The sequence below is a fragment of the Hyalella azteca genome, unplaced genomic scaffold (assembly GCF_000764305.2).
Source record: "Hyalella azteca isolate HAZT.00-mixed unplaced genomic scaffold, Hazt_2.0.2 contig7741, whole genome shotgun sequence".
NCBI lineage: Eukaryota > Metazoa > Arthropoda > Malacostraca > Amphipoda > Hyalellidae > Hyalella > Hyalella azteca.
In genome coordinates, this window is record NW_025937857.1 from 457,157 (window position 1) to 474,281 (window position 17,125).

Consider the following 17,125-nt stretch of genomic DNA (forward strand, 5'->3'; position numbering starts at 1 on the left):
TCCAGGTTATAGAAGAAATTCCAGGTAATAGAAGTAATTTAAGGTAATAGATGAAATTCCAGGTAATAGAAGAAATTCCAGGTAATAGAAGAAAATCCAGGTAATAGAAGAAATTCCAGGTAATAGAAGAAATCTAAGGTAATATCCCAATACGATAACTATTCTACGATAACTACTAACTATTCTACTATACGATAACTATACGCGCCTCAACTGCTCCTATACCTTTGCAATGCCAGTCTACAAGCATACGTACACACAAACATACACACAAACTTTGACAAAAATAAATATGTTTGATAAGGTGAATATACCCAAAAACAACCCCTGAATCAAAAACATAAATCATAATTTTGGACGACGGCCAATTTAATTATATACTTCTGATTTCTTTCAAAAAATCCTTAAAGTTACGAAAATAACATGTGAATTGAAGAGAGATTGTTAAATAGAATAAATCATAATGAATGCATTAATTGCTTCGTTAAATAGAATAAATTATAATGAATGCATTAATTGCTTCGTTAAATATAATAAATCATAATGAATGCATTAATTGCTTCGTTAAATAGAATAAATTATAATGAATGCATTAATTGCTTCGTTAAATAAAAACTCCAGGTAATAGAAAAAACTCCAGGTAATAGAAGAAATTTCAGGTAATAAAAGAAACTCCAGGTAATAGAAGAAATTCCAGGTAATATCCCAAAACGATAACTATTCTGCATACGCGACGTTGACAAAAAAATGTTTGAAAAGGCGAATATACTCAAAAACATCTCTGAATCAAAAAACATACATCGTAATTTTGGACTCCAGCCGAATTAATTTTGTAATTCAATTTTTTTTTAAATAAACCTTTCAGTAACGCAAATAATACCCGAGTTGAAGAGGGATAAGTGTAAATAGAATAAATCATAATGAATGCATTAATTTAAAAGTAATTAGTCACCTCCATCACGAGTATAGATGCGTTCAGAGCGACGCTCGCCTTAGCGCCTACGCCGAGGTCGGGGAATGTGCAGACAAACAGCGAGCCTGTGTTACTGTCTGAGAATATATTACTGTCATTACTGTCTGAGAACATATTACTGTCATTACTGTCTGAGAATATGTTACTGTCTGACAATATATTACCGCATTACTGTCTGAGAATATATAATATTATCATGAAATCATCGTTACATACATGGCATTTTGCAGACTTATATTTCAAGAAACAAACACATGGTGATAGAAAAGAATTTTTTTCTACTGTTTTTATTGAATCCAGAAAGACAAGAGAAAATTTAGGTTCAATTATGTCATCGAAAATTTATGTTTAAAGTGAATATGCTATAGATAAGCTAAATAATTAGACTAGTTGAGAATCTCACCTCCAAGCTGACACCGCGAGTCTTCAGCCGTCGAGAAGGAATCCAAACATTCGGACTCTGTTTAAAAAATCATTATGTAAACTTATCAAATAGTTTAAATCATATTAGTTTACTGTATAAATTTTGCTGTAGAAATGATGTTCGCCTTACAAAGATCTTCTAATAAAAAATGTCCGTTAGAGGCAAAGAATATTTTGTATAACGAGCTATGTTTCTTCTCCAACTAACTTTACTGAGACGAATATGTCTTAAATGTGTAACACTTTTTCTAAATATGAATTTGTGTTGGTCATGGCAGCAGACAGGTCAAACAGCGGACAGGTCAAACAGCGGACATGTCAAACCTGTCTCTTATACACATCTAGATGTGTATAAGAGACAGACAGCGGACAGGTCAAACAGCGGACAGGTCAAACAGCGGACAGGTCAAACAGCGGACAGGTCATACAGCGGACAGGTCAAACAGCGGACAGTTCAAACAGCGGACAGGTCAAACAGCGGACAGGTCAAACAGCGGACAGGTCAAACAGCGGACAGGTCAAACAGCGGACAGGTCAAACAGCGGACAGGTCAAATAGCGGACAGGTTAAACATCTAACAGACCGACGCAACAACATTTTAAAAACTGATCAAAAAACTACGTGAACCACTTCGTGTCGGTTCGTCAATGTTTGTCGTCACACTCACCAGAGATTTTCGTTCAATATGGACGTATAAATTGCTTAAAATTCCAGAAATTAACTTCATACGAATTTTGAGTTTACAAACGTGCCAAGAATTGTGGTATTATAGATGCAATATTGTACAAAAAATCCTTTTTAACATAGAAAGCAAGAGTAGGCATTTGTATCAATATTTTTGTTACTCGATATAAGAAATAATATTCACTTACGCAGAGTCAGGAAGAAAGAAAAAAGTGCGAGTTGCCATTATTAGCGCATTTTCTCATTTATGGAAAAAATGCACTATTGTGCTCGCCATGTCCGTCTGTCTGTCCGTCCGTCTGTCCGTCCGTCCGTGACCTCAAATTTTCGTCGACGAGAAAATGCGCTCTCTGTCACTCACTGCTGTGAGTACTGAGTTATATTTTTTATAAACATGTCATGGTCTCTATCGTTTCATTAATTCCAAACTCACTTGTGTTGTTGTTCATGGTGAGCTTGATGGTGACGTCATAAGGGAAGGAATCTTCGTTCTTGAGAGTAAAATTGTACATGATGTTTTCCCTCGGTTCCTTCTTTTTTTCGGTGAAATTGGCGGGTTCCACACGTCTGGGTGACGAGAACTAAGATATTAATAATTTACATCGAATACAGAAGCGACGTATTAATTATTAAAACTGAATATACAAGACAAATTAACAACAACTAAATGAAAAGAGTGTACACACCTCAGGCGAGGAGAAAACACAATCATAATTGTATATCTAACCAATTCTAGTCATTTATATATTACCCTGTGATGTAGGTTTAAGCTTATATTTATTTACCGCAGACATTGAGTGGACGAAGATATGTAGGGACCATCGATATTCGTTATTTATTTTATTGTTCATTTTTTTCCTCAAATAGTCAGCAGTCTAACAACCATCCGAACTTCTTAGAGATTGACTTTTTCTTTCTTCGTAAATTCAGTAACTAGTCATTTCACTGCAGCTTTGTCCGCCAACGTTTGGGGCGCAAACTTTACAATACTCAAATACATTGTTCACAACATCCGCCTGGTTAATTACTCGTAGGTTCACTCGACACAAACCCGTCCAGTTTTGATTTAACATCGACTTGTACAGTCTAGGTACGAGAAGCACTTACCCGTCGAGTTTTGATTTAACGTCGACTTGTACAGTCGAGGTAAGAGAAGCACTTACCCGTCGAGTTCTGACTTAACGTCGACTTGTACAGTCGAGGTAAGAGAAGCACTTACCCGTCGAGTTCTGACTTGTATACGTCGACTTGTACAGTCGAGGTAAGAGAAGCTCTCACCCGTCGAGTATTGACTTACCGTCGACTTGTACAGTCGAGGTAAGAGAATCTCTCACCCGTCGAGTTTTGACTTACCGTCGAATTGTACAGTCGAGGTAAGAGAAGCACTCACCCGTCGAGTTTTGATTCAACGTCGACTTGTACAGTCGAAGTAAGGGAAGCAACCACACGACTGTCGGTCGTCAGGTTGGACAAGGATGTGAAGTTAGCTGTGATGTCAAGTCTGGGCTCTCGTTGAGTTGCGGTTTCTTTTAGGATTTTTGATGGTAAGAACTCCAGGGTAAAGTTTTTCTGCACAATGCAACCATCATATTATAAATTTTTTTTAATTCAGAACCGTCCAAATTCTCGCAGTAAGTTTTTGGCATAAAAATGTCGAAAGTATTGCTCATAATTAACTTTACGCATCATAGTTCAATGACGGGATAAAAAATAATGGAATCTATCACCAAAAAAGAGTGTGTATTGAAGATAGTCCCATTAATTAAATTAAAACAATGATTTTTTATAAAAATACGAACTATTGCCTTAGTATTCAGTAATCAATGAGTAAACTTGGATTTGGAGATGTCATAAAGGAACAAAAGAATACCGTCTCGTTGTTTAATGAGCCTTGGTAAGTACAGACTACGAGCGTCCCATCGTCATCAATTGTAATTTCTTTATTATCGGTTCCCTTGCTATGTGACAGCAGCCCATTTGTGTTGACCTGTAACAGCACGAACACATCAATTAACGCTGCAGCAAATATAACATCAATAAATACAGGGAGAATATAAACATTAGTAAACACTGGGAGAATAAACACATTAACAACACTGGGAGAATAAACACATTAACAAACACTAGGAAAAAAAACATTAACAAACACTGGGGAAATAAACACATCAATTAACGCTGCAGGAAATATAACATCAATAAACACTGGGAGAATAAACACAGTAACAAACACTGGGAGAATAAACACATTAACAACCACTGGGTGGATAAACACATTAACAAACACTGGGAGAAAAAACACATTAACAAACACTGGGAGAATAAACACATTAACAAGGAGAAAAAACACATTAACAAACACTGGGAGAATAAACACATTAACAAACACTGGGAGAAAAAACACATTAACAAACACTGGGAGAATAAACACACATATACAAACACTGGGCGAATGAACAAATCAATAAACACTGGTGGAATGAACACATCAACAAACACTGGAGGAATTAACACAAGAACAAACACTGGGGAATGAATACATCAACAAACACTGGGGAAATCAACACATCATCAAACAGACACTGGGGGAATCAAGTTAGGTCGTTACTATATATCAGAATACTTATTATCACTGCATAGAATACTAAGTAGAATTCTAGTAAAAATTATTCACAGAACTGAAACAAAAAATTATCGGACAAAATGTAGACAAATGGAAACAAATTTTCGCAAAAAAACTAGACAGGATCTTAATTAAATACTAGGGCTCAAAACTGAAAGTTCGGTAGCTCACAGTGATCTTCGGCAAGTACGCGGTATCTCCTTCTACTGCCAAAGTCACTTCCACGACGTATGGATTGTCCGCTTTATACGTGTAGGAACTGAAATATTAAAGATAATTTAGCTGCTAATAAACGAACGGCAGCTTCATATATGAATGAAGCCATTAACACATACATTAATGGTAGTTTTCAAGTAAATAAATTTATACTCATTTAATTTTAACAAAACGTAATATTAACCAAAACGATTAGGAAGGCAAGACTATTAGGCTCCTAGTGATTGATGAAATTTTAATCAAGCAAAAATTCAACGCCTAACATGAATAACGGATTGATAAAAACCTTTATGATTTATTCTTTAGTTTCAGCTGCTATTTTAGAAAAACTAACCTCTGACCCCGTATGTCAAGCGTGGCTTTCGTGAAGCAAGTGCTGCCGTCGCACTTCAGGTCGTGGACCAGAGTCGTGCTGGACCTCAACGACACACGGTAGTCGGGCACGACAGGGGCCTGGGCATATCATCCTTAAGGGTACGCACACAGTGAAAGCAGGTTGCCAGCGTGCTGGTTACCTGCTCAGGCTGGCGCATGAAACCATAGAATACAGAAGCCTATTCGTACAGGTTTTCACTGTGAACACTTACATTATTATCCTATGTTCATTCTTGTGGCAGGTTGGAGCAGGTTGCCCGCGCGGGCAAACCTGCTTTCACTGTGTGCGTACCCATATTCATCAAAATCAGGACCTGGACATATCATCCTGTCACCGGACGTGTGCCGCTACCTTTAATCTTGTCAGGATGATCGAAGCTCCACGGCCAAACGCCGGCAACTATCTTGTAATAAGTTCAAGGATTTTTTGCTAAAGCTAAATTACACATTATTGCACTGGGATGTCTTTCATTAAAACTTCGATTACACGAATAAAACTCAGTTTTATTTCAGCAAAGCACTTCAAAGGGATACGTTTAAAAAATGACAGAACAAGCACGATGGACATTACACTGCTTGATGGAGCATATAGAGCACAGCCACAGTAACTAGCGCTAGCCGCTAGGGCACAATATCGCTAGTGGAGCAACGGAGCGAGGTGAGTTCAGGTTAGAACCTCACTATAGGGCTGGCGGGACACGACTGACTACCTGACTCACAGCCGCTCAGACCTGACCTCGCCCCACGTAGTTCCACTTGCTATAGGTCCGATTCAAATGTTACAAGCGCAGCTTCGCAACAGGACAATCTAGCCAAAAAATTCACATGGGAATAAATGTTCGTATCAATCGAGCAGTGAATATTTCAGTGAACGATGTTCATCGTTCACAATCCTATATTCATCACGACCGGGACCTGGGCATATCATCCTATATCCATCACGACCGGGACCTGGGCATATCATCCTATATTCATCACGACCGGGACTTGGGCATATCATCCTATGTTCATCACGGCCGGGACCTGGGCATATCATCCTATATTCATCACGACCGGGACTTGGGCATATCATCCTATGTTCATCACGGCCGGGACCTGGGCATATCATCCTATATTCATCACGACCGGGACCTGGGCATATCATCCTATATTCATCACAAGCGGGACCTGGGCATATCATCCTATATTCATCACAAGCGGGACCTGGGCATATCATCCTATATTCATCACGACCAGGACCTGGGCATATCATCCTATATTCATCACAAGCGGGACCTGTGCATATCATCCTACATCTATCACAACCTGGACCTCGGCATACCCAAATACAGATAAATAGACCATTATCACTGGTTAAGCCCGAGTCTATTGACAGTAACTCCAGTCACCAGGTCTTTCGGTACGAACACTAACGGTAGTCATTGTGTACGCATCAAATCTTTATCTACTAACGTTAAATCCAGTAATTAGGTCTTTAGACGCGAAAAAAATTAACGACGTCATTGTGCCATTCGGTAAAGAATCCTGTCTACTGTATATCTACTTTAGACCGAACAAAATCGCTGACAGCAATATATCTGACAAGGTAAAATTCCATCATCTGCCACAAACTCACTCACCACTAGGGGCTGGTTGGCCACAAGCGAGGCGTTGGCGGTAAGCTTGTACTGAGCATAAGGGTTTTGTGATCTCGTCTGCAATAGATACGTAGCGTCTCATTAATCTTCCATTACTAAATGAAAAATTAACCTAATTTTACTTCTTAAATATCCAAGCATTAAATGATTAATAACTTCGAGCTACGCCTACAGCGTAACTGAAACCATATGGAGCATCAATCATGGTTGGCATGTTAGCAGAAACTTTTACAGGTCATAGTAATGTGAATCTTGATTGCGAATTTAGTCACACCGGATTCCTGGTTGCCACAAAACTGGTAAGTGAATTAAAATGTCTCATTACTCATTACTCGTTGCCACAAAACTGATGCTTAGATGCGAAATTTTGTCTGTAGATTACTCGTAACCACAAACCTGAAGCATGACTTGGAAGTTCCGGCACAATTGACTGTTTGCCTTCACTTGTACAGCAAACTCCTTTGTACTCTCTTTCGTGCCTTCGAAAATCAGACGTGGATTTCCAACGCCATCGTCAAGCCGCAGCATCGCGTTAAACCCTTTTTAGTGAAGGTAAAAAATTAATTAACAAAATATCGACGAAGTGAATAAAACTTTTATTATCAAAGGCAGCTGCTATGATGTACCTTGCAGCCACCACTCATTGCTGGCAAAACTTCAAAACTTTATATTCCAACAATTACTTCAGCCAACAATATGGCTCATGTGACTTCACAAATATATTTCTAATAAATTTTTTTATAAAAAGCAAATTGACGAAGTAAGGTACACCATCTCACTGCAGTGAGTGACAGAGAGCGCATTTTTTCGTCGACGAAAACGTGGTCACGGACGGACGGACGGACATGACGAGCACAATAGCGCCCATTTTTCCATTAATGAGAAAATGCGCTAAAAATGATCTCTGTTCTTATTTTTATTACAGTCCTTTAATTAAAATTTTATTGCGATGAACTTAACTCATCACCCTATTGCGCTGCGGCTTTTGTAAACATTGGATGCCATACAAAAGCTTAAGAAGTACGTACGAATTGAAAATAATCTCTTTCATGTAAGCGTATGAGTAACCCAATCCTACCCCAAGATTGTGAAGAATTCGAAATAATTGTAAACAAAGTCATAAATTTTAATCCAGTAACAAGTTGTTATTAGCGAAACAAGCCAGAAAATTGACCGCAATTGGCATTAGGACTGAGAATTTCAAATTATTTACAATTTTGTTCAATTTTATTCTACAATTTTATTTGGACACGGTACCATTTTAAAGTTGTAAAACTATGCAGTCTGGCAGGGTTTGCATTTTTCCTCTAATTTAAATGTTAATAAAAAATCGAAAACATTAGCCTACATCTGCCTGAGTCGTCGAAGTCTGAGGACCTCCTGAAGGTGTAGGACAAGCAGACCGACACGTTCACAGGTCCCAGCGTCTCGTAGGGCAGGCGACCCTGAAGCAGCACCTCCACCGACGCAATGATCACAGGAAGGCGTCTAGATCAGTGAGGTAGACAACAAGGAAAATAAAATCGCAGGTAAACAATAAGGAAAATAATATCGCAGGTAGACAATAAGGAAAATAATATCGCAGGTAAACAATATGGAAAATAACATTGAAGGTAAACAATAAGAAAAATAATATCGCAGGTAGACAATAAGGAGAATAATATCGTAGGTAAACAATAAGGAGAATAATATTGAAGGTAAACAATACGAAAAATAATATCGCAGGTAAACAATAAGGACAATGATGTCACAGGTAAACAAGGAAAATGATATCGCAGGTAAACAATAAGGAAAATAATATCGCAGGTAAACAATAAGAAAAATAATATCGCAGGTAAACAATAAGGAAAATAATATCGTAGGTAAACAATAAGGAAAATAATATCGCAGGTAAACAATAAGGAAAATAATATCGCAGGTAAACAATAAGGCTGTCTCTTATACACATCTAGATGTGTATAAGAATATCGCAGGTAAACAATAAGGAAAATAATATCGCAGGTAAACAATAAGGAAAATAATATTGCAGGTAAATAATAAAGAAAATAATATTGCAGGTAAATAATAAATAAAATAATATCACAGGTAAACAATAAGGAGAATAATATCGCAGGTAAACAATAAGGAAAATAATATCGCAGGTAAACCATGAGGAAAATAAGAATATTTTGTCCAGATATCATCCTTGTGTGGGCACAGTTTAGCCAGGTAAAAGGGGCGTTTTAATGCTATACGCACAGAGTGCGTCACCATTTGGGCAATATAACCCAACCGCTTCTCTGAGTGCCGGTTTTATTGAATCAGTAATTAATTAAGTGATTCATTTAAGAATTAAAATTAATATTACTGCTTCGTTTCTAATTACTACTAATATTTGACTACTTCGTAAAAACTACTTCGTCGTTTTTACCCATGTGAAAGCACCGGGCATTTGTATAGCATCGTATGATCTATTGAATCATTAATATCATATTACTGCAGGCAATCGAACTTAATCAGGACTAAAAACTTCAAAAAATTATTGGTGATAAGAAACACGATAAATAATTCATTAACAATCAGAAAAAATATCTTTGAAAGCCCAGTATACGCGACACAAATATATTATAGCTTTTCGTTCCGTGGTTTTCACCTTAGATTTAGTCTCCACTAACTCAAATGTTAAGAAACTTCTTAGAGAAAGTACGAGTATTCAAATGCAAGATCCTTCTATCTCTGAAAGTAAGGTTAATTAATAATTTTCTAATTAATAAATAATTACTAATTAAGTAATGTGTAAATATTTTTTGATAACCTTTAAAAATAATTTATCTCTGTTAATAATTTATCCTTCTACCTCTGAAAGTATGGTTAATCAATATTTTCTAATTAATAAAATAATTATTAATTGAGTAACGTGTAAATATTTTTTTGATAACATTTAAAAATAATTTATGTGTAACATAATTAGACAAAATAATAAATTTGACTTGCACTCACTTGAAAACGGCCACGCTCTGCCCATATGCGGACACTGCCAAATTGCCGGACCCGGAGGCTATGGCCCAGCCGAAGTTCCGCATGCCTTCCTCAGCGCGTAAAATCTGGGTAATATTACAATTAATACAAGTTCGCAATAATAAAATTAATACAACTGTGCAATCATCCAATTAATACAACTACGCAATAATGCAAATAAAGCTGCACAATAATACAAATATAACTGTACAATAATACAAAAAACAAGTGCACGATAATAAAAATATAACTGCACAATAATACAAATACAACTGTACAGTAATATAAAAACAGCCGAAACAAAAATACATGTACTACGACACAATAATACGAATACTACGACACAATAACACAGATACAACGACACAATAATACGAATACTACGACACAATAGCACAAATACATGTGCACAATAATACTAATACAGCTCTTCGTGAGGGATCACTGTCCGTGGTAGGACCGAGGTTCTTTAATGCCCTGCCAAAAGCGCTGAGAGGAGGGAAGTTCACCCCTGCAACTTTCAAGACACGACTGGAAAATTGGTTGAGAAAGATCCCGGACTGTCCAGTAATGGGAAACTACCCTCAGCAAGTGACAAGCAACAGCATCTTGCATCAGCTGGCCAAAAGGAGGGCAAATAGACGGAACACGTCCAACGTTACATCCGGGACCCGAGGGCGGGGTGACCTGCCTAGCGACGACTCGGAGACGGAGGACGACGAAGGCGGCGCATCAGCGTGACCGGGGACTAGGAAGTCCTAAACTCATCATAGGGTCATAAGGTCATAAGTGCACTAGTGTAATTAAATGACATGACACACAGGCTACAGGGGTTACACAAAATAAGGGAAACACCTTAGAAATTCACAAAATATATTTTAGTGTGGAGTAGGTCCACCTTTTGAAGCAATTCCAACCTCAATTAACCAAGGTATTGTATTCATACAAACTGTTTGAATTGTTTCAAAATAAATGTTAACCCATTCTTCATTTAAAACTCCATCCAGCTCTTTTTAAGACGATTGCAGCGGGAACCGACTTCTGACTTGCATCTGTAAAATCGACCATAAATGCCGATAATATTTAGTTTTGGTGATTGTGGTGGTCAAATAACCGTACCGATTTTTAACAATTCAGCTGTATGAATTGGGGCATTATCATCTTGAAAGATGGCGTTTCCCACCGGAAACAGTGATTGAACCATTGGATCAATTTGGTCCTTCGAAATTCTCAAATAATCACAGTTGTAAATTCTTCCATGAGCAGAAATCATTGGTCCGCCAGATTTCCAAGAAATAACACCCCAGATCATCACAGATCCTCCGTCATGTTTTACGGTTGAGAGGAAGCAGGCGGGATTAAATGACTCATTTGTACAGTCATTTAGACAACTTCGACTTCCAGCCAGATATGGGCTTTGCTAAGGACGTTTTACATTCCTTTTCAAAAAAAGACATTTTTAAGACAGTACTACCTCTAGAAACGGCAAGCGTTCGGGAATATTTGGCCACAATAGCACCTACAGATATCATCCGGGCACTAACAATTTGACCTCTTTGAAAGTCTGAGAGCTTTGTCATTTATAGGTTATAAGTTAGGTTAAAGACATGAAAAGTTACTAAAAATATCTATGCAATGATAAAATATCAATTAACAGCCATAATAAACAATAAATCAACAATAAATCATAAAAATATATGACACGTTTTCATTGTTTATAACATGTTCAAAAATTACGATATCAAAATGTCAGGTGTTTCCCTTATTTTGTCAAACAACTGTTTATGATATCCAAATCAATCTTATATAATATTTTCCCCATATTTAACTTCGTACAATTTTCGATTAACTTTATCGCATTTTCGATGAAAAAGTGGAATGAGAACTCTTTTACAAACTTCTGACATTAAATATTATTATCCATAGAAGTAGTTTTTTAACAAAAATTAATTCTGTTATCGTCATATTTTTCCCCGTATTTAAAATTTTCTCTGTAACTGTAACTCTTCCCTTTGTTACTGTAACTGTAACTCTCCCACCTGTTACTGTAACTCTTCCCCCTGTTACTGTAACTCTTCCCCTGTAACTGTAACTCTTCCCCTGTAACTGCAACTCTTCCCCCTGTAACTGCAACTCTTCCCTCTGTTACTGTATCTCTTCCCCCTGTTACTGTAACTCTTCCCCCTGTTACTGTAACTCTTCCCCCTGTTACTGTAACTCTTCCCCCTGTAACTGTAACTCTTCCCCTGTAACTGCAACTCTTCCCTCTGTTACTGTAACTCTTCCCCCTGTACACACTCCCCCCATTCACACGTTATTTATCTCGCACCTGACAAGGTTCCGTTGGCAGAATGCCCAGCCTCCCGCAAAAAATGTGCACGCTCCCCACGACGTCATCAACTCCAGGGGCTCCCACCGCCAGCTCTGGGGAGGAGATGGGGAGACCACATCACCCAAAAACATTTTTGAGACTTTGTACAAATAGACTTTGTACAGGAGATGTGCATACTTCTTTGTACAGTACACACTTTGTTCACGTAATGCTGAGACTTTGTACTTTTGGGGCTGATGTGGGATCTCCTGAAGTGGCTCGGCAGGGCAAATGAGCGTATCAGTGATATATCGTTAATTAATAATATTTGTTAAACATCGTATGATATTATTATAAGAAACTATAAAAATCTTCCTTTTCTGTAAACTTACTGCATATTTTGTTCAATTCCATGAATTCCTCAGGTGATCAGCAAGAAATAGTCACACGTTTGATTCATGTGCTAAATTTTCCTTATTTCATTACCGGAAATTAAAGATTGTAATCGGCATATGGATTGGCATTTCTACAGGCAACTGTTTGCATGTAGATATCCACGGTTTTTCACTCCATTCACTTAATCTAAGGCAGTGGTTCCCGAAGTGGGCGATATCGCCCCCCTAGGGGCGGTGGAAAGATTTTGGGGGGCGGTAAGGGAGAAGAGGGCGGTAGGGGGCGATAAGGGGGCGGTAGTCCGAAGTCGATGTCAGAAGTTCGAACGTTTGACGATTTGTACACAACACGTGCCGCACATGACTCCCAGCGATGGTTTTGTCACCCAGACCTGTTTTTTATCCTCTCCTGGGTTTACGTCTCGGACAAATTAACGGCCGGACTCGACGCGGGTTCACGGCCAATTTTTAAATTCAATGATCAAGGAATATCTCTAAAACTAATGAACTTAACTCGATGAAACTTAGTACACGTATTCATTAGGACCTAATGATGATGTCCAGCTCTTAAAAATTGTTTGAATTTTGCCATCGTTTGTTTTTTCCATAGTTATATGGCAATACGGACCGAAATTCACAGTGATTAAGGAATTTCTTCCAAATAACTGAACAGATTCGAACGAAATTATTAATTTGCAGTCCTAACTACCAAGCGGTAAGCTTTAACTCGTAAAAATTTTTTCGATTGTGCCTTCGTTTGCTAGTTTTTTTTTCATTTCACCTTCATTCGTGATTTAAACAGCAATGCGTGTTTAAATTCGCAGTAATCAAGAAATTTTTTCCAAACCGCTGAACAGATTTGAATGAAACTTAGTATTTAAATACATAACCTCAGCAAGGATGATATTTAGCTCGTTACAATTTTTCCGTTTTGCCTTCGTTTGCAAGTCATACGGCTATACGTATACGGCTCTTGGTTAAACCGGCCGGTAGTACAGCCGGTCGTTCCTCCTATATTTGTATGCCTCGCGAGCGAAGGCAAAATAAAAAAATCGTCACGAGCTAAACATCACCGTTGTGAGGTTAGGTAATTATATACAAAGTTTCGTTGAAATCTGTTCTGTAGTTTAGAAGAAATTTCTGGATCGCCGCGAATTTAAGTGACAAATTACCCGGCGATACGGGCCGAATATAAGGAAGTGTGAAATCAAGAATGACGGTGAAATGAAAAAAAAATTCGCAAACGAAGGTAAATAAGAAAATATAAGCTAAAAAGTCACCGTTTGGTAGTTGGGAATGTATACTCAAAATTTCGTTCAAATATGTTCAATAGTTTGGAAGAAATTCTTTGATCACTGCGAATTTTGGCCTGTTTCACAATACACGCATAACTCTCGAATGAAGGTGAAAGTAGAAAAAAAATTATGAGCTAAACATCACCGCTAGGTTCTGATGAATACATGATCGAAGTTTGACAGCACTGCGTTCATTAGTTTGGGAGATATTAATTGATAATTGAATTTAGATATTGGTCGTGAGACGTAACACCGGCCATGGAGTCCAGCCGTAAATTCGCCCGAGACGTTCAAGGTTTCTAGTGCTCAAACAGTTAAAACAGCTGAAAAACATATTGGTTCACTAAATAGGGTTCTATTCCTGAAATTCACATTTGTGTTTAACCTTTCTCTTTAAAAATTGCAGCGTACTATATTTCAAGAAAGGGGCTTATGTCTGTGGGGGGCGCTAGAAATTAAACAGAGAGCGAAAGAGGGCGCCAGCCTGAAAAAGTTTGGGAACCACTGATCTAAGGTGATAGGTTTTATTTAAAACTGAAGGTGGAAAAATTTAGCGAGTCACATCCTTCTGTTACAATATTATTATATCCCTCGTCACCTCTATATCGTTATATCCCTCGTCACCTCTATATGGTTATATCCCTCGTCACCTCTATATCGTTATATCCCTCGTCACCTCTATATCATTATATCCCTCGTCACCTCTATATCGTTATATCCCTCGTCACCTCTGTATCCATCTCCATCCACATCTTCGATCCAGGATATCGAGGAGCCGAATCTCGCCTCCGGCTGGAGCCCGAAGCGATGTTGACTCTCCATCTTCATCTATAATAATAAAACATTGCAGTTGAATAATTTGTTGCATGTTGAAGTGCACGAATGAATGTTGTGAGGATTCCAGTAATTAATCTTATTACCGTCCGATGCTGGCGAGTGCCGAAGCAATAACATGTGAATGATGTGGATAAATGTTCACATGAGGTAATTAGGGTTACATGAAAACCTGTTGTTGTTGTGGTTCCCCGGTCTCAATTTTACAAGAGACCCCCCTCGCGCAAGTACGACACCACCGACAGGGGGTCGCTCCAAAGCTGTAGGGTCGAGGTTATGTGGTGGTGTTGTCTAAGGTCCTGCCAGAGCGGACATTCCAGGAGAATGTGAGTGATTGTGTGGGGAGCTCTCTGGCAGGATGGGCAGGTTTCTGTGTCTGCTTGGCCTTTTCTGTTTGCGTATGTTTGTAGTGAAGGGTGGTGGCCGCAGCGAAGCCTGGCTAGAGTGGCTAGGTGTACTCTCTCCAGTCTAGAGAGCTGTGTTTCTGTGCTGCTTATGTCAGGTGGTGGGTGTCCAAGGACTTTGTTGTTGCCGGCCAGCTCCAGCGTTCCAAGTGTCATAATTGTGTGTAAGTGTTTTTCTGTGCTGGTGTTTCCTTGGGGTGTGAAAACCTGTAGCTTGTCATGATCACAGACAGAATGTTCTACTGAGGCAATATATAGATCCGTCAAATCACTAATCAGTTTTTTGTTTTTAATGAGAATTTGATACATTTTTAGTATTTTATTTTTACCATGAAGTGTTTATGATATATTTCATTGCTTATACATATAAGTTATAAGTTGTGAAGCGAAAAAAAGCCCAAATGATCTCACTTTAAAACTTTTGCCTGATTTTTTCTGGTAGAAGATAACGATGGCGCCCTTGTCTTTGTCGTACTGAGGGCATCCGACCACCACGTCCTCTAGGCCGTTATCATCGAAGTCCCCAACTGCCAGACTATATCCGCAGTACGCGAAGAGAAAATTGTTTTCCTGAAAAAAATCGTGCGTCTTTAATTTTGCGAATCGTTAAATTATAATAAAAAGTTCATAAGAATTATCAAGATTTATTTGAACACTGCGAGACTATATCCGCAGTGCGCGAAGAGAAAATTGTTTTCCTGCAAAAAATCGTGCGTCTTAGATTTTATGAATCGTTAAATTATAATAAAAAGTTCACAATAATTATTAAGATTTATTCGAACACTGCGAGACTATATCCGCAGTACGCAAAGAGAAAATTGTTTTCCTGCCAGAAAGTTCGTGCTTCTTTAATTGTATGAATCGTTAAATGATAATAAAAAAGTAACAAAAATTAGTAAAAATTACTTGAAAAATTATTTTCCCGTATTAACAGGACATTATTCTTCTATATAAACGTATATTCGCCCCCACCCTTAATTTCTTCACTCATCATCAGGATCCCTAATAGCCTAATTAAAGTCCACTTTTGATGATGAAAGTAAATATTGAATACAGAGGCGATGGTAATAAGTCTTACATTAGTAAGCTGTGCAAAGTCACTGCTGTATCACATTCATTAGTAACACGTTAGAAAGCTGTGCAAGGTCACAGTTGCATCACATTCATTAGTAGCACGTTAGAGAGCTGTGAAAAGTCACAGTTGTATCACATTCATTAGTAACACGTTAGAGAGCTGTGAAAAGTCACAGTTGTATCACATTCCTCACGAAGTCTTTACACGCCATCAACTGCCAATCCCAGTTAGTTTTCGGCCAGCGAAAAACTCGTGACCAGTTTTAAAAATTCATTAATTGTAATAATACATTTGTTTTTATGTGTTTGAATAGATAAATGCTGGATCTTAATAATGAAATTATTTATTTACCATTGCTTAATCGTATTCATTATTCAATTACTTGATTAAATAGTGCAATTTTAAAATAAAAACGTCATCGGGATTCACCTGAGACGTGAAGAGAGATGCCCGTGTGGTGAGACCGCCTTCGCTGGTCTTTTCCAGTAAGTAGGTTGAAGCTGCGGCCATACCTCCCTGTATCAATCAATGTTGCATGCATTATAATTTAAAATGTTGTGTTTTATAACTCCTCACTTAGAATTTTAGTACAAAATGTGCATGCAACATAATTTAAAATGTTGTGTTTTATAACTCTTCACTTAAAATTTAAGTACAAAATTTTCATGCAACATAATTTAAAATGTTGTGTTTTACCTACTGAACCTCGTCACCTACTGAACCTCGTCACCTACTGAACCTCGTCACCTACTGAGCCTCGTCACCTACTGAACCTCGTCTCCTACTGAACCTCGTCACCTACTGAACCTCGTCACCTACTGAACCTCGTCACCTACTGAACCTCGTCTCCTACTGAACTTTGTCACCTACTGAACCTCATCACCTACTG

The 17,125-nt window shown here is 38.1% G+C and overlaps 1 protein-coding gene across 1 annotated transcript; it reads right to left on the reverse strand.

The window, feature by feature from the left end:
• Window positions 1-934: 934 nt before the first annotated feature.
• LOC108677034 (integrin alpha-PS2) lies at window positions 935-16,750 on the reverse strand. Its single transcript, XM_018165183.1, has 15 exons — window positions 16,666-16,750; window positions 15,573-15,731; window positions 14,652-14,751; window positions 12,255-12,349; window positions 9,908-10,011; window positions 8,277-8,416; window positions 7,325-7,467; window positions 6,911-6,985; window positions 5,251-5,369; window positions 4,872-4,959; window positions 3,951-4,067; window positions 3,471-3,649; window positions 2,514-2,647; window positions 1,377-1,433; window positions 935-1,050 (listed from the first exon to the last, which is right to left on the reverse strand). The coding sequence occupies exons 1-15, from the start codon at window positions 16,744-16,746 to the stop codon at window positions 935-937; spliced, it is 1,707 nt and encodes a 568-aa protein (XP_018020672.1). The 5' UTR covers window positions 16,747-16,750.
• Window positions 16,751-17,125: the final 375 nt, after the last annotated feature.

Bases quoted from the DNA above. Each gene is read 5' to 3' on its own strand.
- LOC108677034 (XM_018165183.1), bottom strand. From the start codon at position 16,746: ATGGCCGCAGCTTCAACCTACTTACTGGAAAAGACCAGCGAAGGCGGT. The intron at 4,068-4,871 runs GTGAGCTACCGA...GTGCTGTTACAG, and splicing joins CGTACTTGCCGAAGATCACT to GTCAACACAAATGGGCTGCT. The intron at 3,650-3,950 runs GTATTCTTTTGT...TGCATTGTGCAG, and splicing joins GCTCATTAAACAACGAGACG to AAAAACTTTACCCTGGAGTT.